The 19,805-nt window shown below is 44.9% G+C and overlaps 1 protein-coding gene across 2 annotated transcripts in view; it reads left to right on the forward strand.

The window, feature by feature from the left end:
• The first annotated feature begins 438 nt into the window (after window positions 1-438).
• LOC129699851 (potassium/sodium hyperpolarization-activated cyclic nucleotide-gated channel 4-like) overlaps window positions 439-19,805 on the forward strand; it is a 144,594-nt gene continuing 125,227 nt past the window's right edge. For both annotated transcript variants that reach the window (XM_055639986.1, XM_055639987.1), the window contains exons 1-3: window positions 439-751; window positions 11,800-11,992; window positions 16,840-16,947. In XM_055639986.1, coding sequence (XP_055495961.1) covers window positions 453-751; window positions 11,800-11,992; window positions 16,840-16,947 — 600 coding nt within the window. In that variant the 5' untranslated portion in view covers window positions 439-452. The remainder of the gene's footprint in view (window positions 752-11,799; window positions 11,993-16,839; window positions 16,948-19,805) is intronic.

A 19,805-nucleotide genomic window follows, 5' to 3' on the forward strand; every position in this document is an offset into this window, starting at 1 on the left:
TGTGTGTGGGGGGGTTGAGGTGTGTGTGTGTGCGTGGGGGGGGGGGTGAGGTGTGTGTGTGTGTGTGTGTGGGGGGGGTGAGGTTGTGTGTGTGCGTGGGGGGGGGGGGGTTGAGGTGTGTGTGTGTGTGTGGGGGGGGTTGAGATGTGTGGGGAGGGGTTGAGGTGTGTGTGTGTGCGTGGGGGGGGGGGGGGGGTGAGGTGTGGTGTGTGTGTGTGTGTGTGGGGGGGGGTTGAGGTGTGTGTGTGTGTGTGTGTGTGTGGGGGGTGGGGGTTGAGGTTGTGTGTGTGGTGGGGGGGGGGGGTGAGAGGTGTGTGTGTGTGTGTGTGTGTGGGGGGGGGGGGGGTGGGGGGTGGGGAGACCGTTATTGACCAACGTCATTGTGTTGTCGCCACCTCAGTGCGGAATAACGGGGCCAAGGCCGCAACCGCCCACTCTCTCACCCGCCGGCCATGGAGAAGCCGCCGCCGCCGCCGCCGCCGCCGCCGGGGAAGCTGCCACTGCGGGCGATGCGGTTGCCGCCGCCGGGGATGGCGACGATGATGTCCATCAACGATTCGGATGCGGGCGAGTTTTCCCGGCTGAGTGCGGCGAGAAGCCTGGGCAAGGCCCGCTGGGCCGACTACCACCAGGAGCGGGGACTCAACACCGGCTCGGCCGCTTTCCAGGGCTCCGTGGCCACCATGAGCAGAGGCTACCTGAAGGCCGACAAAACCGACAAGTTTGTCATTCACCCCTACTCCACCTTTAGGTAAGAAAGACCCAACCCCATCCCTCTCCCATCCCACCAATGATCAAGTGTTTAAACCGTAGATTAGACTCAAAAATTGCTGGCGTAATACAAGGAAGACCAACTCAGCCTTGTAGCTACATGCAAGGTCCAGATGCATCCTTGCAATTTGTAAAACAATTGCTCTAAATAAAAGATAGATACAAATTGCTGGAGTAATTCAAGTTAGTTGTACAGAACAAACTCTGCTTTGTAGTTACCTGCAAGGTCGAGATGCGTCCATTCAAAACAATTGCTCTAAATAATATATTGAGACAAAATGCTGGAGTACTCAACGTAGTTTTAAAAGGTGGACATATCTGCTTTGCAAGGACGAGTATCCTTTCGAAACAATTGTTGTAAATAAAAGATAAATACAAAATGTTGTTGTAATTCAAGGAAGCTGTACAAGACCAACTCAGCCATGTAACTCAGCGGCCGCAGGAGATGCAACACTTGTCCCTTTACCTCCCCCCTCAACTCCGTTCAGGGACCCAAGCAATCGTTCCAGGTGCGACAGAGGTTTACCTGCATCTCTTCCAACCTCATCTATTGCGTCCGCTGCTCTAGATGTCAGCAGATCTATATCGGTGAGACCAAGCGGAGGTTTGGGCGATCGTTTCGCCGAACACCTCCGCTCGGTCCGCAATAACCTAGCTGACCTCCCGGTGGCTCAGCACTTCAACTCCCCCTCCCACTCCGCCTCCGACCTCTCTGTCCTGGGTCTCCTCCATGGCCACAGCGAGCAGCACCGGAAATTGGAGGAACAGCACCTCATATTCCGTTTGGGGAGTCTGCACCCCGGGGGCATGAACATCGACTTCTCCCAATTCTGTTAGTCCTTGCTGTCTCCTCCCCTTCCTCAGCTCCCCTGCTGTCTCCTCCCACCCTCCAGCCTTCCGGCTACTCCTCCTTTTCCCTTTCTTGTCCCCACCCACCCCCACCCCTGATCAGTCTGAAGAAGGGTTTCGGCCCGAAACGTTGCCTATTTCCTTCGCTCCATAGAGGCTGCTGCACCCGCTGAGTTTCTCCAGCTTTTCTGTGTAACCATGTAACTATCTGCAAGGTCGAGATGCATTCTTTCAAACCAATTGCTCTAAATAAAAGAAGATAGACACCAAATGTTGGAGTATCTCAATGTAATTGTACAAGACCAACTCAGCCTTGCAGTTAACTGCAACGTCGAGATGCATCCTTTCAAAAACGATTACTCTAAATAAAATATAGATACAAAATGCTGGAATAACTCAGCTGGACAGGCAGAATCTTTGGAGACAAAGAATGGGTGATGTTTTGGGTCGAGACCCTTCTTCAGACAGAGTCAGGAACTCTGACAGACAGAACAGAGTCAGAGAGAGACACGGAGATAAGGAAGTATACATGGTCTCCTTTTATTGATTACTTAAAGGGTCAGAATAGTTCAGCACAGGAACCTGACTAGCACCCGGACTAAAGATTGGATGAAATGCTATACTCCGAAATGTACGAACATATCTCGAATGATGTTTTTAAACTCTAACAAATTTTTCCATTCTTCTTCAATTACCTCTTTCACTCCTCTTCCTTTTTTTTTATTTTAGCTTTCTTTTTCCTTCCTCTCTCTCTATTTCATCTATCCCTTTAGCTCTATCTAGTTATAAAAAAAACGAAGAAAAATGCAAAAAGTATTGGAGACAATGTAATAATAACTGACAATATTATCAATTTAAAAATGTAAGACAGTAATGATGTAATAGATTATGTACCTATCTCCAATAATAAAAAAATTTACACAAAAAAAAAAAAAAGATAAGGAAGTATAAGGTGTGAAAATGGAACATCGAAGGGGAACCCGCATCTGCAGTTCCTTTCTGCTCTAAATGTCAGTTCTAAATAAATAAATAGAAATCAGTCTGAAGAAGGCTCGACCCAAAATGTCACCCATTCCTTCTCTCCAGAGTTACATATTGTGTCTATGTTCTTGATTTACATAAAATGTCTTGACTGTTCCCACTTCTCACCCCCCCCCAGTCGCAGGTTGGTAGATGAGGGGTCTCGGTGGAGCATAATGTGTCCTAGTGAGACCACACCTGAAGTATTGTGTGCCGTTTTGGTCCCCTAATTTGAGGAAGGACACTCTTGCTATTGAGGGAGTGCAGCGTAGGTTTACAAAGTTAATTCCCGGGATGGCGGGACTGTCATATGCTGAGAGATTGGAGCAGCTGGGCTTGTACACGCTGGAGTTTAGAAGGATGAGAGGGAATCTCATTGAAACATATAAGATTGTTAAGGGTTTGGACACACTACAGGCAGGAAATATGTTCCCGATGTTGGGGGAGTCCAGAACAAGGGGCCACCGTTTGTGAATAGGGAGTAAGCCATTTAGAACGGAGACGTGGAAACACTTTTTCTCACAGAGAGTGGTGAGTCTGTGGAATTCTCTGTCTCAGAGGACGGTGGAGATGGGTTCTCTAGATGCTTTCATGAGAGAGCTAGATAGGGTTCTTAAAAATAGCAGTCGGGGGATATGGGGAGAAGGCAGGAACGGGGTACAGATTGGGGATGATCAGCCATGATCACATTGAATTGCGGTGCTGTCTCGAAGGGCCGAATGGCCTACTCCTGCACCTATTGTATAATGTCTATTATGTCAAATGTGCATCAGGATGAAGTTTAAATAACACATGATTGTAAATAAGCCCTTCACCACCGTATGTGGATGCAGTGCGTATAATTTGCAGAAGGATAGGACGACCTTTTCAAGTCAAATCGACTTCATTGTTGTATGCGCAAGTACCTTGAGGTACAATGGAGACACAAGGAACTGCAGTTGCTAGAATCTTTCTTCCCCCCCCTCTCATTCCATCATCGTGATGAAGGGCCCTGACCCTAAACTTTACCTGTCTATCCCTGACCGATGCTACCTGATTCACTGTGTTTATTCTGCACTTTGGGTGAGTTTTTGCTTTCGGGTGAGGTATAGGTACAATGCAAATCTTGCTCGCAGCTGCATCACATACACATTTGATTCAGAGAAACACACAAAAAATAAATTATTACCACACAATGAAAAGAAAAACACTAATGCAAAACTAGACATTAGTACAAAAATACAGTTAGAAGCTAGATCATGCAAATGCAGGAGGTGGTCCAGAGTTGCTGAGGTAGGATTAGCGTTGTGCAAATCTGTTCAAGATGGTTGTAGGAAAGTAGCTGTTCCTGAACATAATGGTGTGGGAGTTTGAGCTTCTAGGGGAATGGGGGGGAAGACGGGGAATGACCCAGATGATGGAAATTCTTGATAATTGGTGTCACTTTAGCATTGGTATCCTTTTACTATTCGCACATGTACTGAGATACTGAGCATTTTTATTTTGCTTGCTATTCAACCTAATCATAGGGCAAGTACATCAGGCAGTGCAAAAGGAAAGTAAACAGATTGTAGCATACTGTGTTGCAGCTACATGGAAAACACAGGTTAAAATAAAGTCCAAGGACTGCAACAATAAAGCTCAGAAGACTGTGAATTCACAGCAAGCATATGAGAGGTTCATTCAAGAGACAGATAACAGTGGGGAAGAAATTGTTCTTGAATCTGGTAGTATGTACTTTCAAGCTTTTGCATTTTCTGCCTGTCGGTTGAGGAGAGAGGAGAGACCGACCGTCATGTGAGAGTGGTCCTAGACTATATTGGTTGCTCTCCTGAGGCAGCGTGAGGAATAGATGGAGTCGATTGATTCCAAAATTCGAGAAACTCAGGAGGAGTAACTCAGCTGGACAGGCAGCATCTCCAGAGAGAAATAAATTTGTGACGTTTTGGATCTAGACGGAAGAAGCTCAGAAGAAGGGTCTTGATCCGAAACGCCACCCATTGATTGCATGAGCAGTGAGTAAAGAAATGATTTGTGTGATGGAATGGGCTGTGTTCACAGAGCATTTCCAATATCAAGGTGTGATGCATCCAGATAGGATGCATTCTATGCATCTGTATAAATTGGTAGGAGTCATCGGAAACATGCCAATTTTCTTTAGCCCTCTGAGGAAGTAAAGGTGCAAATGTGTTTTCTTGGCAAAACCACCATGTTGGACCAGGACAAATAGTTGGTGAAATTTATACCTACGAACTTGGAAGTGATGCTTGACCATCACTATCTCAGCGCCATTGATACAGGTTGCCTGGCCATAAACATCCCATTGAAGCACTTCATTCCCAACCAGACAGTAGTAATTGAGGCAGGCCACTCTGCTCTTCTTGGGCACAGATATGATAGATGCCCTTTTCAAGCAGGTGGGAACTTCATATGGCAGAAGTGAGAGGTGCGGATTTTCCCTTTTGAAGGATGCTCTGACGTCCACCTCGGAGACTGTGATCACAGGTCATCGAGCTCTGGGGGCTCGAATGTGTCCACTGTTCTCACTTTCAAAGAGTGTAGAAAAATCCCTTCCAGAAGTGATGCGAGGTTGCCACAGACGCTCTCTGATTTTGTCTTGTGGGAAATGATAGTGTACAAGCCCTACTACAGTTGTCAAGCATCCATCTGTGACTCTAGTTTAGCCTGGAATTTTCTCTTTGTGTTTACAATGGACTTTTGGAGGTCATATCTGCAGCTTACAAGCCAACGTGTCATTTTAAGACATTGTCAATCCTTTCATTCTCAAAGGGAACTTGTTATGAAAAGGGGTCTCGACCCGAAACGTCCTCGATTCCTTTTCCCCAGAGATGCTGCCTGACATGCTGAGTTACTGTAGTTTTGTGTCTGTCTTTTTTTTATGCATGGGAAGGAACTGCTGGTTTAAATGCTGGTTTAAACCAAAGATAGACAAAAAATGCTGAACTCAGCGGAACAGGCAACGTTTTCAGAGAGATGGAATGGGTGACGTTTCGGGTTGAGACCCTTCTTCAGCCCTTCAATCTCGATCCGAAACGTCACCCATTCCTTCTCTGCAGAGATGCTGCCTGTCCCGCTAAGTTATTCCAGCATTTTGTGTCTATCTTTTGTTATGCATGTTTTGACAGAATTATCTTTCAGACATGAACTGCAACAGAAAACCCCAAAAACCTAAGCAACTGGAATATTTTATAATTTTACTTATGACTAGTTAATGTTTGATTCATTGTTCCTCTTCTGATTCAGGAGATCTATCTGATTAATTGAAAATTACTTGGGAGCCTTTTAGGCTGTGTGTTCCAGAACACAATACTTCACTGTGCTTTGTTAAAATAAATGGTCTTGCATCTTGTGCAAAACGCAAAGTGTTGGGGGAACTCAGCGAGTCAGTCAATACCTGTGGAGTAAACGAACAGTGTGAAGAACGGTCTCAACCTGAAACGTTGCTGTTCAATTCCTTCACAGATATTGCCTGAAAGTGCTGAATTCCTCTGGCACTCTGTTTTGCCCAATAACCAGGTTCAGGAATAGCTACTTCCTCACAGCCATCAGGCTATTAAACCTGGCTCGGACAAAACTCTGATTATTAATAACCCATTATCTGTTATTTGCACTTTATCAGTTTATTTATTCATGTGTGTATATATTTATATAATGGTATATGGACACACTGATCTGTTTTGTAGTGAATGCCTACTATGTTCTGTGTGCTGAAGCAAAGCAAGATTTTCATTGTCCTATCAGGGACACATGACAATAAACTCACTTGAACTTGAACCCAGCATACAGTATGTGGCTTCTTGATCTTGCCTCTTGTTTTGTTGCTCATAAACTTAAACCTGTATCCCGTATATTCACAAAATGCTGGAGTAACTCAGCGGGACAGGCAGCATCTCTGGAAAGAAGGAATGGGTGACGTTTCAGCATGTGGGATGTGGGAGGAAACCAGAGCACCCAGAGGAATCCGGTCACAAGGCGACCATGCGAACTCCACACTGACAGCATCTGAGGTCGGGATTGAACCCAGGTCTCTGGTTGTGAGGCAGAAGCCCGAGCATTTGCGCCACTATGCCGCCCTCACCTGCTATTCTTAACCCAAACAAATTATCTTTTGATTCCTGCCCTTTCCTTCAAATCAAAGGTGTAGTCTTGGACTCTCATGGGAGTGCGTCATCTCATGGCTATGCCTGCCTTTCAGTTGGCTGTGGAAAGAACCTAGTTCCAAACCTTCTGAAACCACTCCCATCTCTTTCTCTGTTGCATCGATAACTGGTTCTACTAACCTCTATCGTAAACTTGAATTCATGTAACGTTTGATGCCCCCAAGAATTATCAAGCTCTGTTTTTAAAATACCCAATGTCTTGGCCTCCACAGCTGCCTATGCCAATAAATGCCACAGATTCATCACCCTCTAAAAATTTCCTTTGCATCTCCATTCTAGAGGTACGTCCTTTTATTCTGGGTCTGAACCCTCTGGTTGAAGTCTCTCCACATTATTGGGAAGATTCTCCCTCCACATCCACTCTATCTAGACCTTTCATTATCCAGGTGATTTCAATGGGATTGACTTTAATCCTTCATAACTCCAGTGAGTACAGGCCCAGAGCCTTCAAGCACTCCTCACATGTTAACCCAATCATCCCCTATGATCAGTCTCGTAAACTTCCTCTGGACCCTTTCCAAACCCTGCACATCCTTCCTTGGATATGGGTCCCAAAACTACTCGGAATATTCCAAATATGGAGTTTATCAGTACCTTATAAAACCTCTGAATTGCTTACTAGCTTTTATATTCTAGCCTGCTCTAAATGAATGCTAGTATTGCAGTTGCCTGCCTTACTGACGACTAATCCTCTGAAATTAGACTTTTGGGAATTCTGCACCAGCACTCTCAAGTCCCTTTACACGTCCGATTTCTGAATCCTCTCCCCATTTTGAAAGTAGTTTATGCTGCTATTCCTGCTACCAAAGTGCATGACCGTACACTTTGCTATGCTGTATTCCATTTGCCACTTCTTGGTAGACTCTCCCAACCTGTCCAAGTCCTTCTGCAGTCTCCCTGCTTCCTCAACACTGCCTGCCCCTCCACCTGTTTTCGTATCTTCCGCAAACGTAGCCCCCAACCCATTAATTTAATCATCCGGATCATTAACAAATAATGTGAAAGTTAGTGGACCCAACAGCAACCACTGTGGAACATCACTAGTCATTGGCAGTCAACCAGACAATGCTCCCTTTGTTCCCTCTCTTTGTTTTATGCCAGTCAGCCAATCTTGTATCCATGTTTAAGAAAGAACTGCAGATGCTGGAATATTCGAAGGTAGACAAAAAGCTGGAGAAACTCAGCGGTTGAGGCAGCATCTATGGAGCGAAGGAATGGGTGACGTTTAGGCCCAAGACCCTTCTTCGGACTGATGTGGGGGTGAAGAAAGGAAGAGGCGGAGACAGTGGCCTGTGGGAGAGCTGGGGAGGGGAAGGAGGGAGAAAGCAAGGACTACCTGCAATTGGAGAAGTCAAATGTTCATACCGCTGGGGTGTAAACTACCCAAGCGAAATATGAGGTGCTGCTCCTCCATGTTAGTACCTTTTCACAGGAACACTCTCTATGATGCTCTGGTCCACTCATCCCTTCCCCAACCCCATCCTCTATTACCGCATGAGTGCATTAGAGTCATAGAGTGATACAGTGTGGAAACGGGCCCTTCGGCCCAACTTGCCCACACTGGCCAACATGTCCCAGCTATACTAGTCCCACCTGCCTGCATTTGGTCCATATCCCTCCAAACTTGTTCCTATACTTCCTCCCTCACCGCCCCCTGTTTGTGTCTCCCCTCTCTCTACCCCACATGAGCATCTTTCAATGATTCCCTCATTCCACCTGGGTCTAGCTATGATCTCCCATCCCTGACCTCATCCCTTTTCCTCCCCGCTGTCCATCTCCCCTTTATGTTAATAATCCTCCCTGTACACTCTCAGTCCTGATGCAGGGTCTCAGCCCAAAACGTCCACCGTTCCTTCTCCTTTACAGATGCTGCCAGACCCGCTGAGTTCCTCCAGTTTATATTTTTTTGAACCAATGCATGAATCGGTTTGCCTTTACAGTATGTCCCCTGCACTTTTTGGCGCAAACCCTGTCATAATTACCCTTAATCAGTAATTGTGTGGCCTGACATATCCCTCAATCCAGCATGAAAGGCACGTTGGAGGAATTAACTCTGGCTCAATGATGAATGCAAGACGGCATAGCAGGAATGGCACCAGGAGTACTTAACAATGATGAAGGTGCAATACAAGCTAGAGAACAAAAACAGCCTGCAATAGATAGAGCTAAGTGATCACTCAATCAATGTGTTGGATCGCAATCTGCTGTTTTATCATGTCGTCATGAATAATGGTGGACAACCTAGCCCTGTTAGAAGGAGCAGTTCCAATGACATTGTTACCAATGTTAAAGCTCGGCACTACACCAGGCTCAAATATAACCACTTTTCATGAAAGATTGAGTGTAGATGATCTGAGAGCTTTACCCTTGGAGAAAACAGACCTAACATTTAATTCACCCAAGTCAGGGCAATAAATATTGGAGGGAACTGAATTGGTAGGAAGAGACAGGTGTGAGCCTGAAAGGATAAAGAGCTTTGGGATAGAAAAGTTTTGAATTGCTTATCAATTATAGATGCCACAAGCGGATGGGTAGGGGAGCTAGAGGGAAGGGGGCGGGGGTTCTTGGGGGAGAAAGGGGAAGGGGAGTGTTGTGGGTTAGTTAAAACTGGAAATTGCAATGTTCATACCATTGGGTTATAAGCTGTCCAAGTAGAATATGAGGTGCAGTTCCTCCAGTTTGCATGTGGCCTCACTCTGGCAATGGAAGAGTGAGGTCCAATTGTTATATGGTTATATGGAAGAGGCCCAGGACAGAAAAATCAGTTTGAGAATGGGAAGGGGAGTTAAAATGGTTGGTAGCCGAGTGATCTGAGGACGTGTTTAGCAAACCGGTCACCGAGTCTCCACTTGATCTCACTGATGTACAGGAAGCCGCATCGGGAACACTGGACGGAGAAGATAGGTTAGAGGAGGTGCATGTGGACCTCTGGCTCACCTGGAAGAACAGCGGAGTTCCCTGGATGAAGGCGAGGGAGGAGGAATAGGGACAGGTGTTACATCTCAAGTTTAATACCTCTACACAAGGTGCATACTTCCTAGCAGTCCTTGGCCTCCTGACCCTCTGAACTGTCTGGTGCTACTTTCACCTGGCTGGTGATCTCCACCCATTCCTCATCCAAATCAAAGATCTATTGCAAGATGCCCATTACCAACAACTTCTCTCCTGCAGGTAAATCTTATGAGGTATCTGGTAAAGTGGAAGAAAGTAGCATTCATGTTGGAGGAAAATCTGTCAACCTACAGAATAAATGTTGCATGACTGCAGTTCCTTCTTAAACATAAATGTTTTGTTCTAAACACAGGTTAACCAACTACTGTGAACACTTATTAGCAAAGGATGCCTTTTCATTGGAGTTGGCTCAGAGGGGTTTAGTCAGATTAGGCTGCTATGAAGGAGTTATTTTATAAGAAAATGTTAAGCAGTTTGGGATTCCACTTAAAAGAACTCAGATGAATAAGAAACAATAATTTCTTTTGAAGCATTTCAAATTACTGATGAGGTAAATAGTAAGTGGATGTTAGATACAAAATGCTGGGGTAACTCAGCGGGACAGGCAGCTTCTCTGGAAAGAAGGAATGGGTGGACGTTTTAGGTCGAAGCGTCCCCTATCCTAGTTCTTCGATCAGTCTGACTGTCCTGATTAAATTTTATCTTTGTATGCTTCCTTGTAACATTCCCCTAGTTAACAATGATCTCTTCTACATTTTCCTTAAACTTCATCCCCATTGAGGTCACATTTTCACACCTCACTCTTCCATATTTCTGTGTCTCTCCCTCCCCTGACTCTCAGTCTGAAGAAGGGTCTTGATCCGAATCATCACCCGTTCCTTCAATTCAGAGATGCTGCCTCTCCAGGCGAGTTATTCCAGCATTTTGTAATTGTAATTGATTTTATTTGCCAAGTATGAAAACAAAACAAGTATGTAAATCATACGAGGAATTTGATTTGCCATAGTCATACCAAAAAGCAACAAAACACACAACCACATAAAAATTTAACATAAATATCCATCACAGCGGCTCCTCTACATTCCCCACGATGATGGAAGGCAATAAAGTCTTATCTTCTTTCCTCCTTTTTCTCCCGTGGTTAGGGGAGTGGAACCATCTGGGCAATTGAAGCTCCAGCAGCTAGCGATCGAAGCTCCCACGTCGGGACTGTCGAATCTCCCATGATCGGGGCGGGGCGGTCCAAGCTCTTGCGGCTTGGAGCTCTCGAAGCCGGTCCATAACCAGGGACTGCGAGCTCCACGATGTTAAGTCTGTTGGCTCCCACGTTTGGAGTTTCCGAGCTCGATCCCTGACAATGGGACCGCCAGCTCCGAGATGTTAAATCTACAGGCTCCCGCGGTTGAAGCTCCCAAGGTCGATCCCCAGCAAGCGGCCGGCAGCTCCTCGATGTTAGGCCGCTGTTCAGACAGAAATACGATAAGGAAAAAGTCGCATCTCCGGTGAGGAAGGAGATTTTTAAAAGTTTCCCAAGGACATGGTCTAAGAATAAGGGGGCGCACCTATTTAAGACGGAAATGAGAAATGCTTTCTTCTCTCAACGGCTGTGACTCTTTGGATCTGCTTCCATTAAGAGCCATGCCCCTGCATACATTTGACACTGAGGTAAGTAGATTTCCAATTGGTTCAGATATCAAGGGTTGTGGGAATTGTGCAAGGAATTATACAGGTTGAATCAATGGTGGAGGGAGGAATAGCCCACTTTTACTGTGGTCATCTGAAGAACTGGCTTGGTCACAATGAGTATTGTTAATGTCTAAGCGCATTGATGTAAATCAGTCCAATATAGGGGTTTTTCCAGATAAAAGATTCAAAGAGCCTTTTTCAAAGTTGGAAGATTTGTGAAATAAAGTTGCTTCATCAGTACAATGCGGGCCATTTTATTCTAATTGTAATTCAAAAAGATATGTTGTGTATGTGTAGAAGAATCTAAATGATTTGAACCTGCATTTCCAATACAGTAAATTGTTTCATCGTTTTATTGCAGACACAATTGGCTACTTGGAATGATGACTTTGATGTTTGCAAATTTCATCATAATTCCACTGGCTGTCAGTTTCTTCACGGAGAGAATTTACACAGGATTCGTTTGGATCTGCTACATTGTTATTTCTGATGTTATAGCCATAATGGATATCGTATTAAATTTCTACATAGGATATGTAGATGAAAAGCTGGAGGTATGAATAATATTATTTCAAAATATTACTAGGAAATTGTTCAGAGAAGGAATGACGTAAAGTAATTTGTCGTGATTTTTATTTTATTGCCTAAGTTTTATTATCTTTTTTCTCATTGTCTTGGAAATGCCAATTCTTGCCAGATATTTGTAAAGCGCTTGCAAGTTATATTTTAAACCCAATCTAAAATTTCATAGTCTTAAAGTCAGAGACTTACAGCATAGAAACAGGCCTATCGACCCAACTTTTCCATGCTGACCAAGATGCCCCATCTATGCTAGTCCTTCCTACCCGCGTTTGACTCGTATTCCTCTAAACCTTTCCAATCCACGTATCTGTCCAAATGTCTTTTAAATGTTGTTATAGCACTTGCATCAGCTAACTGCTCTGGAAGCTTGTTCCATATATCCACCACCCTCTGTGGAAAATAATTGTCCCTCAGGTTTCTATTAAATGTTTTCCCACTCACCTTAAACCTATGTTCACAGGATTCCCCTACTCTGGGTAAAAGACTCGGTCCATTTATCCCATTTATTACCCTCGGGATCCTATATCAGCCCTCTTGCACTCCAAGAAATGCAGTTCCAAGCCTCCCAACATGCCTGCAAGCTCCTAGCCTGCTCAACCTCTCCCTATAGATCATGCCCTTGAGTCATGGCAACAACTTTGTAAATATTCTTAGCACTCTGTCCAGCTCGATGACATCCTCCGTATAGCAGGTGACCAAAACTGAACACAATACTCACCAAGTATAGCCTCACCAATGTCTTGTACAATGCTAGCATAACATCCCGACTTCCAGATTTAATACCCTGACTGATGAAGACCAATCTACAAAAAGCCTTCTTGACCACCCTAGTTACTTGTGATATTATTTTCTTTTTTTTCACTTTAGTCTTTATTGCTTTGATTCATACGCAAATAAAACACAAATATAACAACGAAACATTCAACAATGCAGTGAAACGTGCAACAGTGCAGCGGGGGTTTCAGTTTACAATTAATGATGCAATATACAGAACTATTTTCTTATTAAAACATTTTCCAATAACTTACATTATTGTCAATACAATTATACAGTGTTGATGTCTTTATTTCTATACCTAATCCATTTTCCCATTTTCTATTAAACTCGTCTTCTTTCACTCTTGGAGAATATGTCATTTTCTCCATCGCAAATATTTCCTGCAATATGTGTAACCATTGTCTAAGTCTGGGTGTGTCTGCTGCAAGCTAGTTTCTTGGAATGGCCTTTCTGCCAGCTGTGAGTAGGATTTTAACCAAGTAATGATCTCTCTTCTGCACCACTGTATTTGTATTACCCAGGTATAAAATGGAAGACTTCTTGGAGACTATGTATCCTAATAAATCCTTTAATACTGAATTCACTCTGTCCCAAAATGGTTCTATTTTTGGGCAACTCCAGAAGATATGTGCATGATTTGCGTCCGTTTGGCCACATTGCCTCCAGCATGTTTGCTGCCTTAGAATTTGCTTGCTTTTTATGTTAGGCGTAATAAAGAAACAAATCAAAATTTTTCCAATTAAATTCTCTCCATTTTTGTGAATTAGTGGATGTCTGTAGTGTTAAGAGCCTGTCCCACGAGCATGCGACTCCATGCGGCAAGCACGTCGCTTGAGCCGTACGGCCTCTCGGGGCCGGTCCCACTTCGATCGCCGGAGCCGTATGGAGTTGTGCAGAGCTGGTCCCGACATCGCGCGGTGCTCCGAAAAACTGACCGTGTTCAAAAATTCCACGCGGCAAAGGCCTGCCGGCCCGCATCCGCCTCAACGCCATACGCACCGCCTCGATGGGCGTGAGCAGCGTCTCATCGCAGTACGCAGCGTCTTGACGCCGTACGTCACGCGCGAACGTCCCGCGGACTTTGCTCGAACTTCACGTCACTTACTCAACGTCCGCGCGGCCCCCGCTTCCGGTTTGGTCGCACTCGCCCTTTACGTACATGCTCGTGGGACAGGCCCTTTACGTACATATCCGGCCGCGGGCCACGCTGGATTTTGAGCGCCGCGCAGCCAGGGGTAGAGTTGCCGGGGTCGGAGCTACAACCGGCGTCGGACGCCCGCAGCCCCAGCTCCGCGAGGTTGGGAGTCGGGGAGTCGGCGGCCACAGCGCTCCGTAGCTTACTGCACGGCGACCCGGTAAGGCATTGCCCGCTCCCCGCCTCTCCGACCAGGTAGGGGACTAAGAATTAAAGTTTCCCCCTTCACCCCCCCCCCCCCCCCCCCCTCCCCCTCCCTCCCTCTTCACATAAAAGCCCTCCAAACTAACTGACTATCATTTAAGCAATGAATTACAAATGTTTAAGTGTCTCCCCGGTCTCCGGGGAGGAGGCAGCCGCTACTGTAGTACAGACCTGGGTTGACCGTGGGTCGTTTCGGGTCAAGTTTGGCGCCAAACGCGAGCTTTGGTGTGCAGACGACATCCTGGGAAAAATGTCCGGTTTTCGGAGGTTTTCGGTTTCCGGAACTCCGGATAAAAGGTTGTGCACCTGTACTTCCCTCTTTCTTACTCTTTATATATCTGAAGAAACTCTTGCTATCTCTCCTCTTTCATATTATTGGCTAGCTTACCTTCATATTTGTTTCCCCTTATTGCATTTTTTGTTACCTTCTGTTGTTTTTTTAAAAGCTTCCTAATCCTCTAGCTTCCCACTAATATTTACAATATTATACACCTTCTCTGTTGGTTTTATGCTGTCTTTGACTTTCCTTGTCAGCCACGGTCACCTAGTTCTCCGAGAATCTTTCTTCCTCTTTGGAATGAGAGGATCCTGCATCTTCCGAATTATTCCCAGAAATTCCTGCCATTATTGTTCCATCGTCATTTCTGCTACGGTCCCTTCCCAGTTAACTTTGGCCAGCTCCTCCCTCATGCCTCTGTAGTCCCCTTTGCTCAGCTGTCATACTGACACATCCGATTTCATCTTTTCAAGTTTCTTTATCTTGAACTCCCTTATTAAATCCGGTTCATTACACAACACTAAATCCAGAATTGCCTTTTCCCTGGTGGGCTCCACTACAAACTGCTCTAAGAAACCATCTCGGAGGCAATCTACAAATTCCCTACCTTGGGGTCCAGTATCAACTTGATTTACCCAGTCTACCTGCATATTGAAATCCCCCATGATCACTGTAACATTACCTTTCTTACATGCCGATTGTATCTACTGATGTAATTTGTACTCTATATCCTGACTACTGTTTGGAGGCCTGTAAATAACTCCCATTAGGGTCTTTTTACCTCAGCTCTACCCACATCTTCTGATCCTATGTCACCCCCTACTGAATTGCATTCCTTACCAGCAGAGCTACGACGCCATCTGCCCACCTGTTTGTCTCTCTGATAAGAAGCGTAACCTTGAATATTCAGCTCCCAGTTCTGATCCTCTTTCAGCCACGTCTCTAATGCCATTACATCGTACTAACAATTTCTAACAGTGCTACAAGCTCTCCAGATCTTAAATATGTAGACCAAAACTGGATTATTACTCCAGGAGTATTTTCATCAGTTTCATAAAGCTGCATCATTTTTGTCTTACTTTGACACTTCATGCCACTTGCGTCGTAAATCATTTGCCTTCCCAGTTACCGTACATGCAAGCCAAAGTTTTGCATTTTATATCCTAGACACCCTAGATTCTTTTGCACCACAACATTTTATTGTTTCATTCCATTTAAGTAATTGTTTGCTTATATATTTATCTTTCTAAAGTGGATAACCTCGTATGTTCCCACATTATACCTCATCAGCCATCTTTTTACTCACCCATTTAACTCATCCATATCCCTTTTCAGGCACTTTGTCCCCTACTTTCAAATTGCTAACACATCAAATCTAAATCAAATTTGTGACTGTGCACTTGGTTCCTAAATCCAAGTCATTAATATCATTGGAAAATAGTTCCGTTCTCAGCACCGATCCCTGTGACACCACACTAAGTACTAATTGTCAGTTTGAAAATGACCGGTTTATTCTGACTCCTTGTTTCCTAGTTGGCCAATATCCTATCTATGCCAATATATTATCTCCAATTCCTAATGCTTTTTTATTGTGCGGTAATCTTTCAAATGGCATGTGACTGAATGTATTCTGGAAATCTTAATGAATTGTATCTATGGTCCCCCAATATCCACCTTTTTATTATATCCTAAATGAACGAGCAAATTTGTCAATGTGATTTCCATTTCATAAAGCGAGGTTGATTCTGCTTGATTATCATGATTTTTTTTAATGTCCTGGTGTGATCTCCTTAATAATGGATTCCACCATACTCCCAATTACAGATGTCTGGAATACTGGCCTACAGGTGGCTGCTTTCGATGTTTGGCCATATTATTCTTTATACATGTAGCCATATTTCCTGCTCTGTAGATCTTTGCTATTTCTCTCAAATTTGAAACTGGATAGTTTAAAAGCCTTCCTGAAGAAATATTACATTGGTTGAAATTGTTTCAGGGGTTGAGAACCATTCAATCAAACACTAGTCCATGTGAAATGTTCTTGGTCTAAGACATTAAGCTCACTATCTGACCTGACTATTTCCAAAAATGTTTTGCTTTTACGTGAATTAATGTATTTACCTTTTTTTGGGACAGTGTAATGCAGATGACTTATCTTGCTCTCATTTCTTATTTATTAAGGAATGTTGTTTTGAGATTAACTTAACACAAGAGTAAATCCAGTTCCTTGGTAACTTTACCTGGTCGTTTATTGTGCAACGTCACACTTTTTTCAATTGTTTGAATTTGCAACTATGTTAAGAGTTAGTCGACAAAAACTAAGATAAATATTGCAGTCGGTAACGTCTTTATTTTTACATTGATAGGTTATTATAATGGATCGAAAAAAAATCAAAAACCATTATCTGAAATCCTGGTTTGCTGTGGATCTCGTTGCTATGATGCCAGTCGACTATGTATTTCTAGGAGTGAAAGTAAGTTATAAATATATGTGAAACATTGCTTTATCCTATAACTGGAGATAGGGTAGCTTGATTTGATTTTCAATTTAATTTTGAACTAGTAAGAATTTCCTGGTCCATGACCATGCCCTGACTGAAGCTGGCCAGAACAGGACGAGGGATTATAGTTTGAATGCTAACATTTGTTATCTGAAGAAAATAAATGTTAAATATTGATAGAACTTTACCAGTTGCTATCTCATTGTATGATTCACGTTATTACATAAAACAGTACAGCATCTGAACAGGCCCTTCAGCCTGCAATGTCTGTACCAAGCGTCATGCCAAGACCAACTCTTATCTGCCTGCACAAAATCTATTTCCCACCATTCCCTGCGCATCCATGTAACCATCCAAAAGCCTCTTAAATGCCTTTATTGTATCTACCTCCTCTATTACCCCTGGCAGTGAATTTCCAGGCACCCAACATCCTCTGCAATTAAAAACAATGTTCTTGCATACCTGTATGGTCTCTAGTATTTGATATTTTCATCTGAGAAAAAGGATCTGACTGTCTACCTTATCTATCTATGCCTCTTATAATTTCATATCAGGTCTCCCCTCAGTCTCTGGCGTTCCAGAGAAAATAATCCAAATCTTTGTACTTTATACCCTCTTATGCTATACGATATTGGTGGTAGCCAATGTCATCTTCTTTGCTGTCGTGTGCTGGGGCAGCAGGGCGAAGGCCATGGACGCCAACAGGATTAACAAGCTCATCAGGAAGGCTGGCTCCATCCTGGGGGCTGAGTTGGATTCACTGGAGATGGTCTTGGAAGGGAGGATGCTCCTCAAAATGCAGAGCATCGTGGACAATACAGCTCACCCCCTCCATGACACACTGGTCAACCTGAGGACAGCCAACCTCATCAACAGACTAGTTCCACCAAGATGCAGCACAAAACGCCAAAGGAGATCTTTCTTCCCTGTGGCTATCAAACTGTACAACTCCTCCCCATTCTGTCGTGGGGTAGACTGCCTCCCGCCACTCAATCTTTGCACATTCCCAATCCTTTCCACTCATCACTTTAATTTCATGTTTCATGTATCTTGTGTTTTATGACTGTTGGCAGAATGACTTCCCTCCTGGGACGTATAAAGTTCTATCGTATTGTCTAATCCGGGCAACGATCTGGTAACCTCTTTTGCTCTCTCTCTAAAGCTTTCACATCCTTCCTGTAATGGGATGGCACTGCGAACCCTGCCTCACAGTACCAGAGACCCAGGGTTGACACTGACATTGTGTGTGTCTGTGTGTCGCTATCATGTTCTCCCTGTGACCGAATGGTTTAACTCCCGATGCTCAGGTTTCCTACCCCATCCCTGACGTGTGGGTTTGTAGGTTAATTGCCCTCTGTAAATTGCCCCAAGTGTGCAGGGAATAGATGAGGAAGTGGCATAACATGGCTTCCTGACTCAATGCCTCGACCAATGAAGTCAAGCATACCATATGCCTTCTTCACCACTCTATCTACTTGTGTTGACACTTCCAGGGATTTATGAATTTGGATACAAGACCCTTCTGTACATAAATATTGTTAAGGGTCTTCCATGAGTATTTTCCTTACATTTGACCTCGCACAATACAGCACCTCACACTTGCGGGGATTAAACACCGCCTGCGATGTAGTTTTTGTTATTTTTTTGTTGGGGTATGGGCGTGGGGGTGGGGGGTGGTAACTTTTAAATCTCTCCCTGCACGGGAGACCCAACCTTTTCTTTGTTGGGTCTCTGTTGTCGTTGGGGCTGCAACGAGGAGTGGCCTCCAACAGGAAGACCAAGGGCTCTGGTGCCGACTACTCACCTCACCGTCGCGGAGCTGGCCGAGTCCAGAGCGGGTGGAGCGGTGGTGGAGCTGCTGCGGCCCGACCTCCGGAGATTCGGAGGCTGCAACTGCGGGTCTGGTGGACGGCGGCACCGGGTGCCCGCGGGTCCCTGGAGGGAGACCGCTTTTCAGGGCTCCCGCAACGGCGACTTCTCCCGCCCGAGTTGCGGGGTCGAAGAGCTCCTGGAGCGGGGCCTTCCAGCACCGCCCCGCGTGGCTTGGAATGGTTGCGGGACTCTGCGAGCGCATGCCGGGGGCTCTAACATCAAGAACCCGGTGTGCGACCTTGCATCACCCGGCGTGGCTTTAATGGCCGCGGGACAATCGCCATCGCCAGCCGGGGGCTTTGAATTTGCCTCTGACATCGGGGGGGGGGTGCAGTGGAGAGATAAGTTTTTTTTGGCCTTCCATCACAGCAATGTGATGGATGTTTATGTAAATTTCAAACTCGTACGCTTTGGTGGTGTCATAGTTTGGGTGCAATGAAGTCTAAGTAGCCAGAGATGTTTTATCTAACTTCTTTTGGCACAAGTGTAGCATAATCAATGTCAAAATCAGAATGGATTATGGATCACTAGTATTTTAATGACTTGATGACTTATGGAACACTAAGATCGAGATGTTGCATCCAGGCTCTATCACCAGTAGATATATATTTTATAGATATATGCAGCCATGGTTACCGCTAATGTTGATAATCGCTAATAATGACTCGCGTCGCAGCGGCCTCTGCAGCCCGTCTGCCTTTTTGTTATTTTTTGTCCCGTTTTAATGTAGTTTTTATTTTTTTGATGGGGTATGTGTGTGTGGGTTGTGGGGGGGGGGGGGGCTTTTAAAATCATTCCCCTGCACGGAGAACCCGACCTTTCCCTGTCGGGTCCCTGCTGGGAGACCGCTTTTCGGGGCTTCCGCAACGGCGACTTCTCCCGCCCGAGTAGCGGGGTCGAGGATGACCCGGAGCGGGGCCTTACATCATCGCCCCGCGCGGCTTCAATGGCTGCGGGAA

This window comes from Leucoraja erinacea, chromosome 8 (genome assembly GCF_028641065.1).
Source record: "Leucoraja erinacea ecotype New England chromosome 8, Leri_hhj_1, whole genome shotgun sequence".
NCBI classification, from domain to species: Eukaryota; Metazoa; Chordata; class Chondrichthyes; order Rajiformes; family Rajidae; genus Leucoraja; species Leucoraja erinaceus.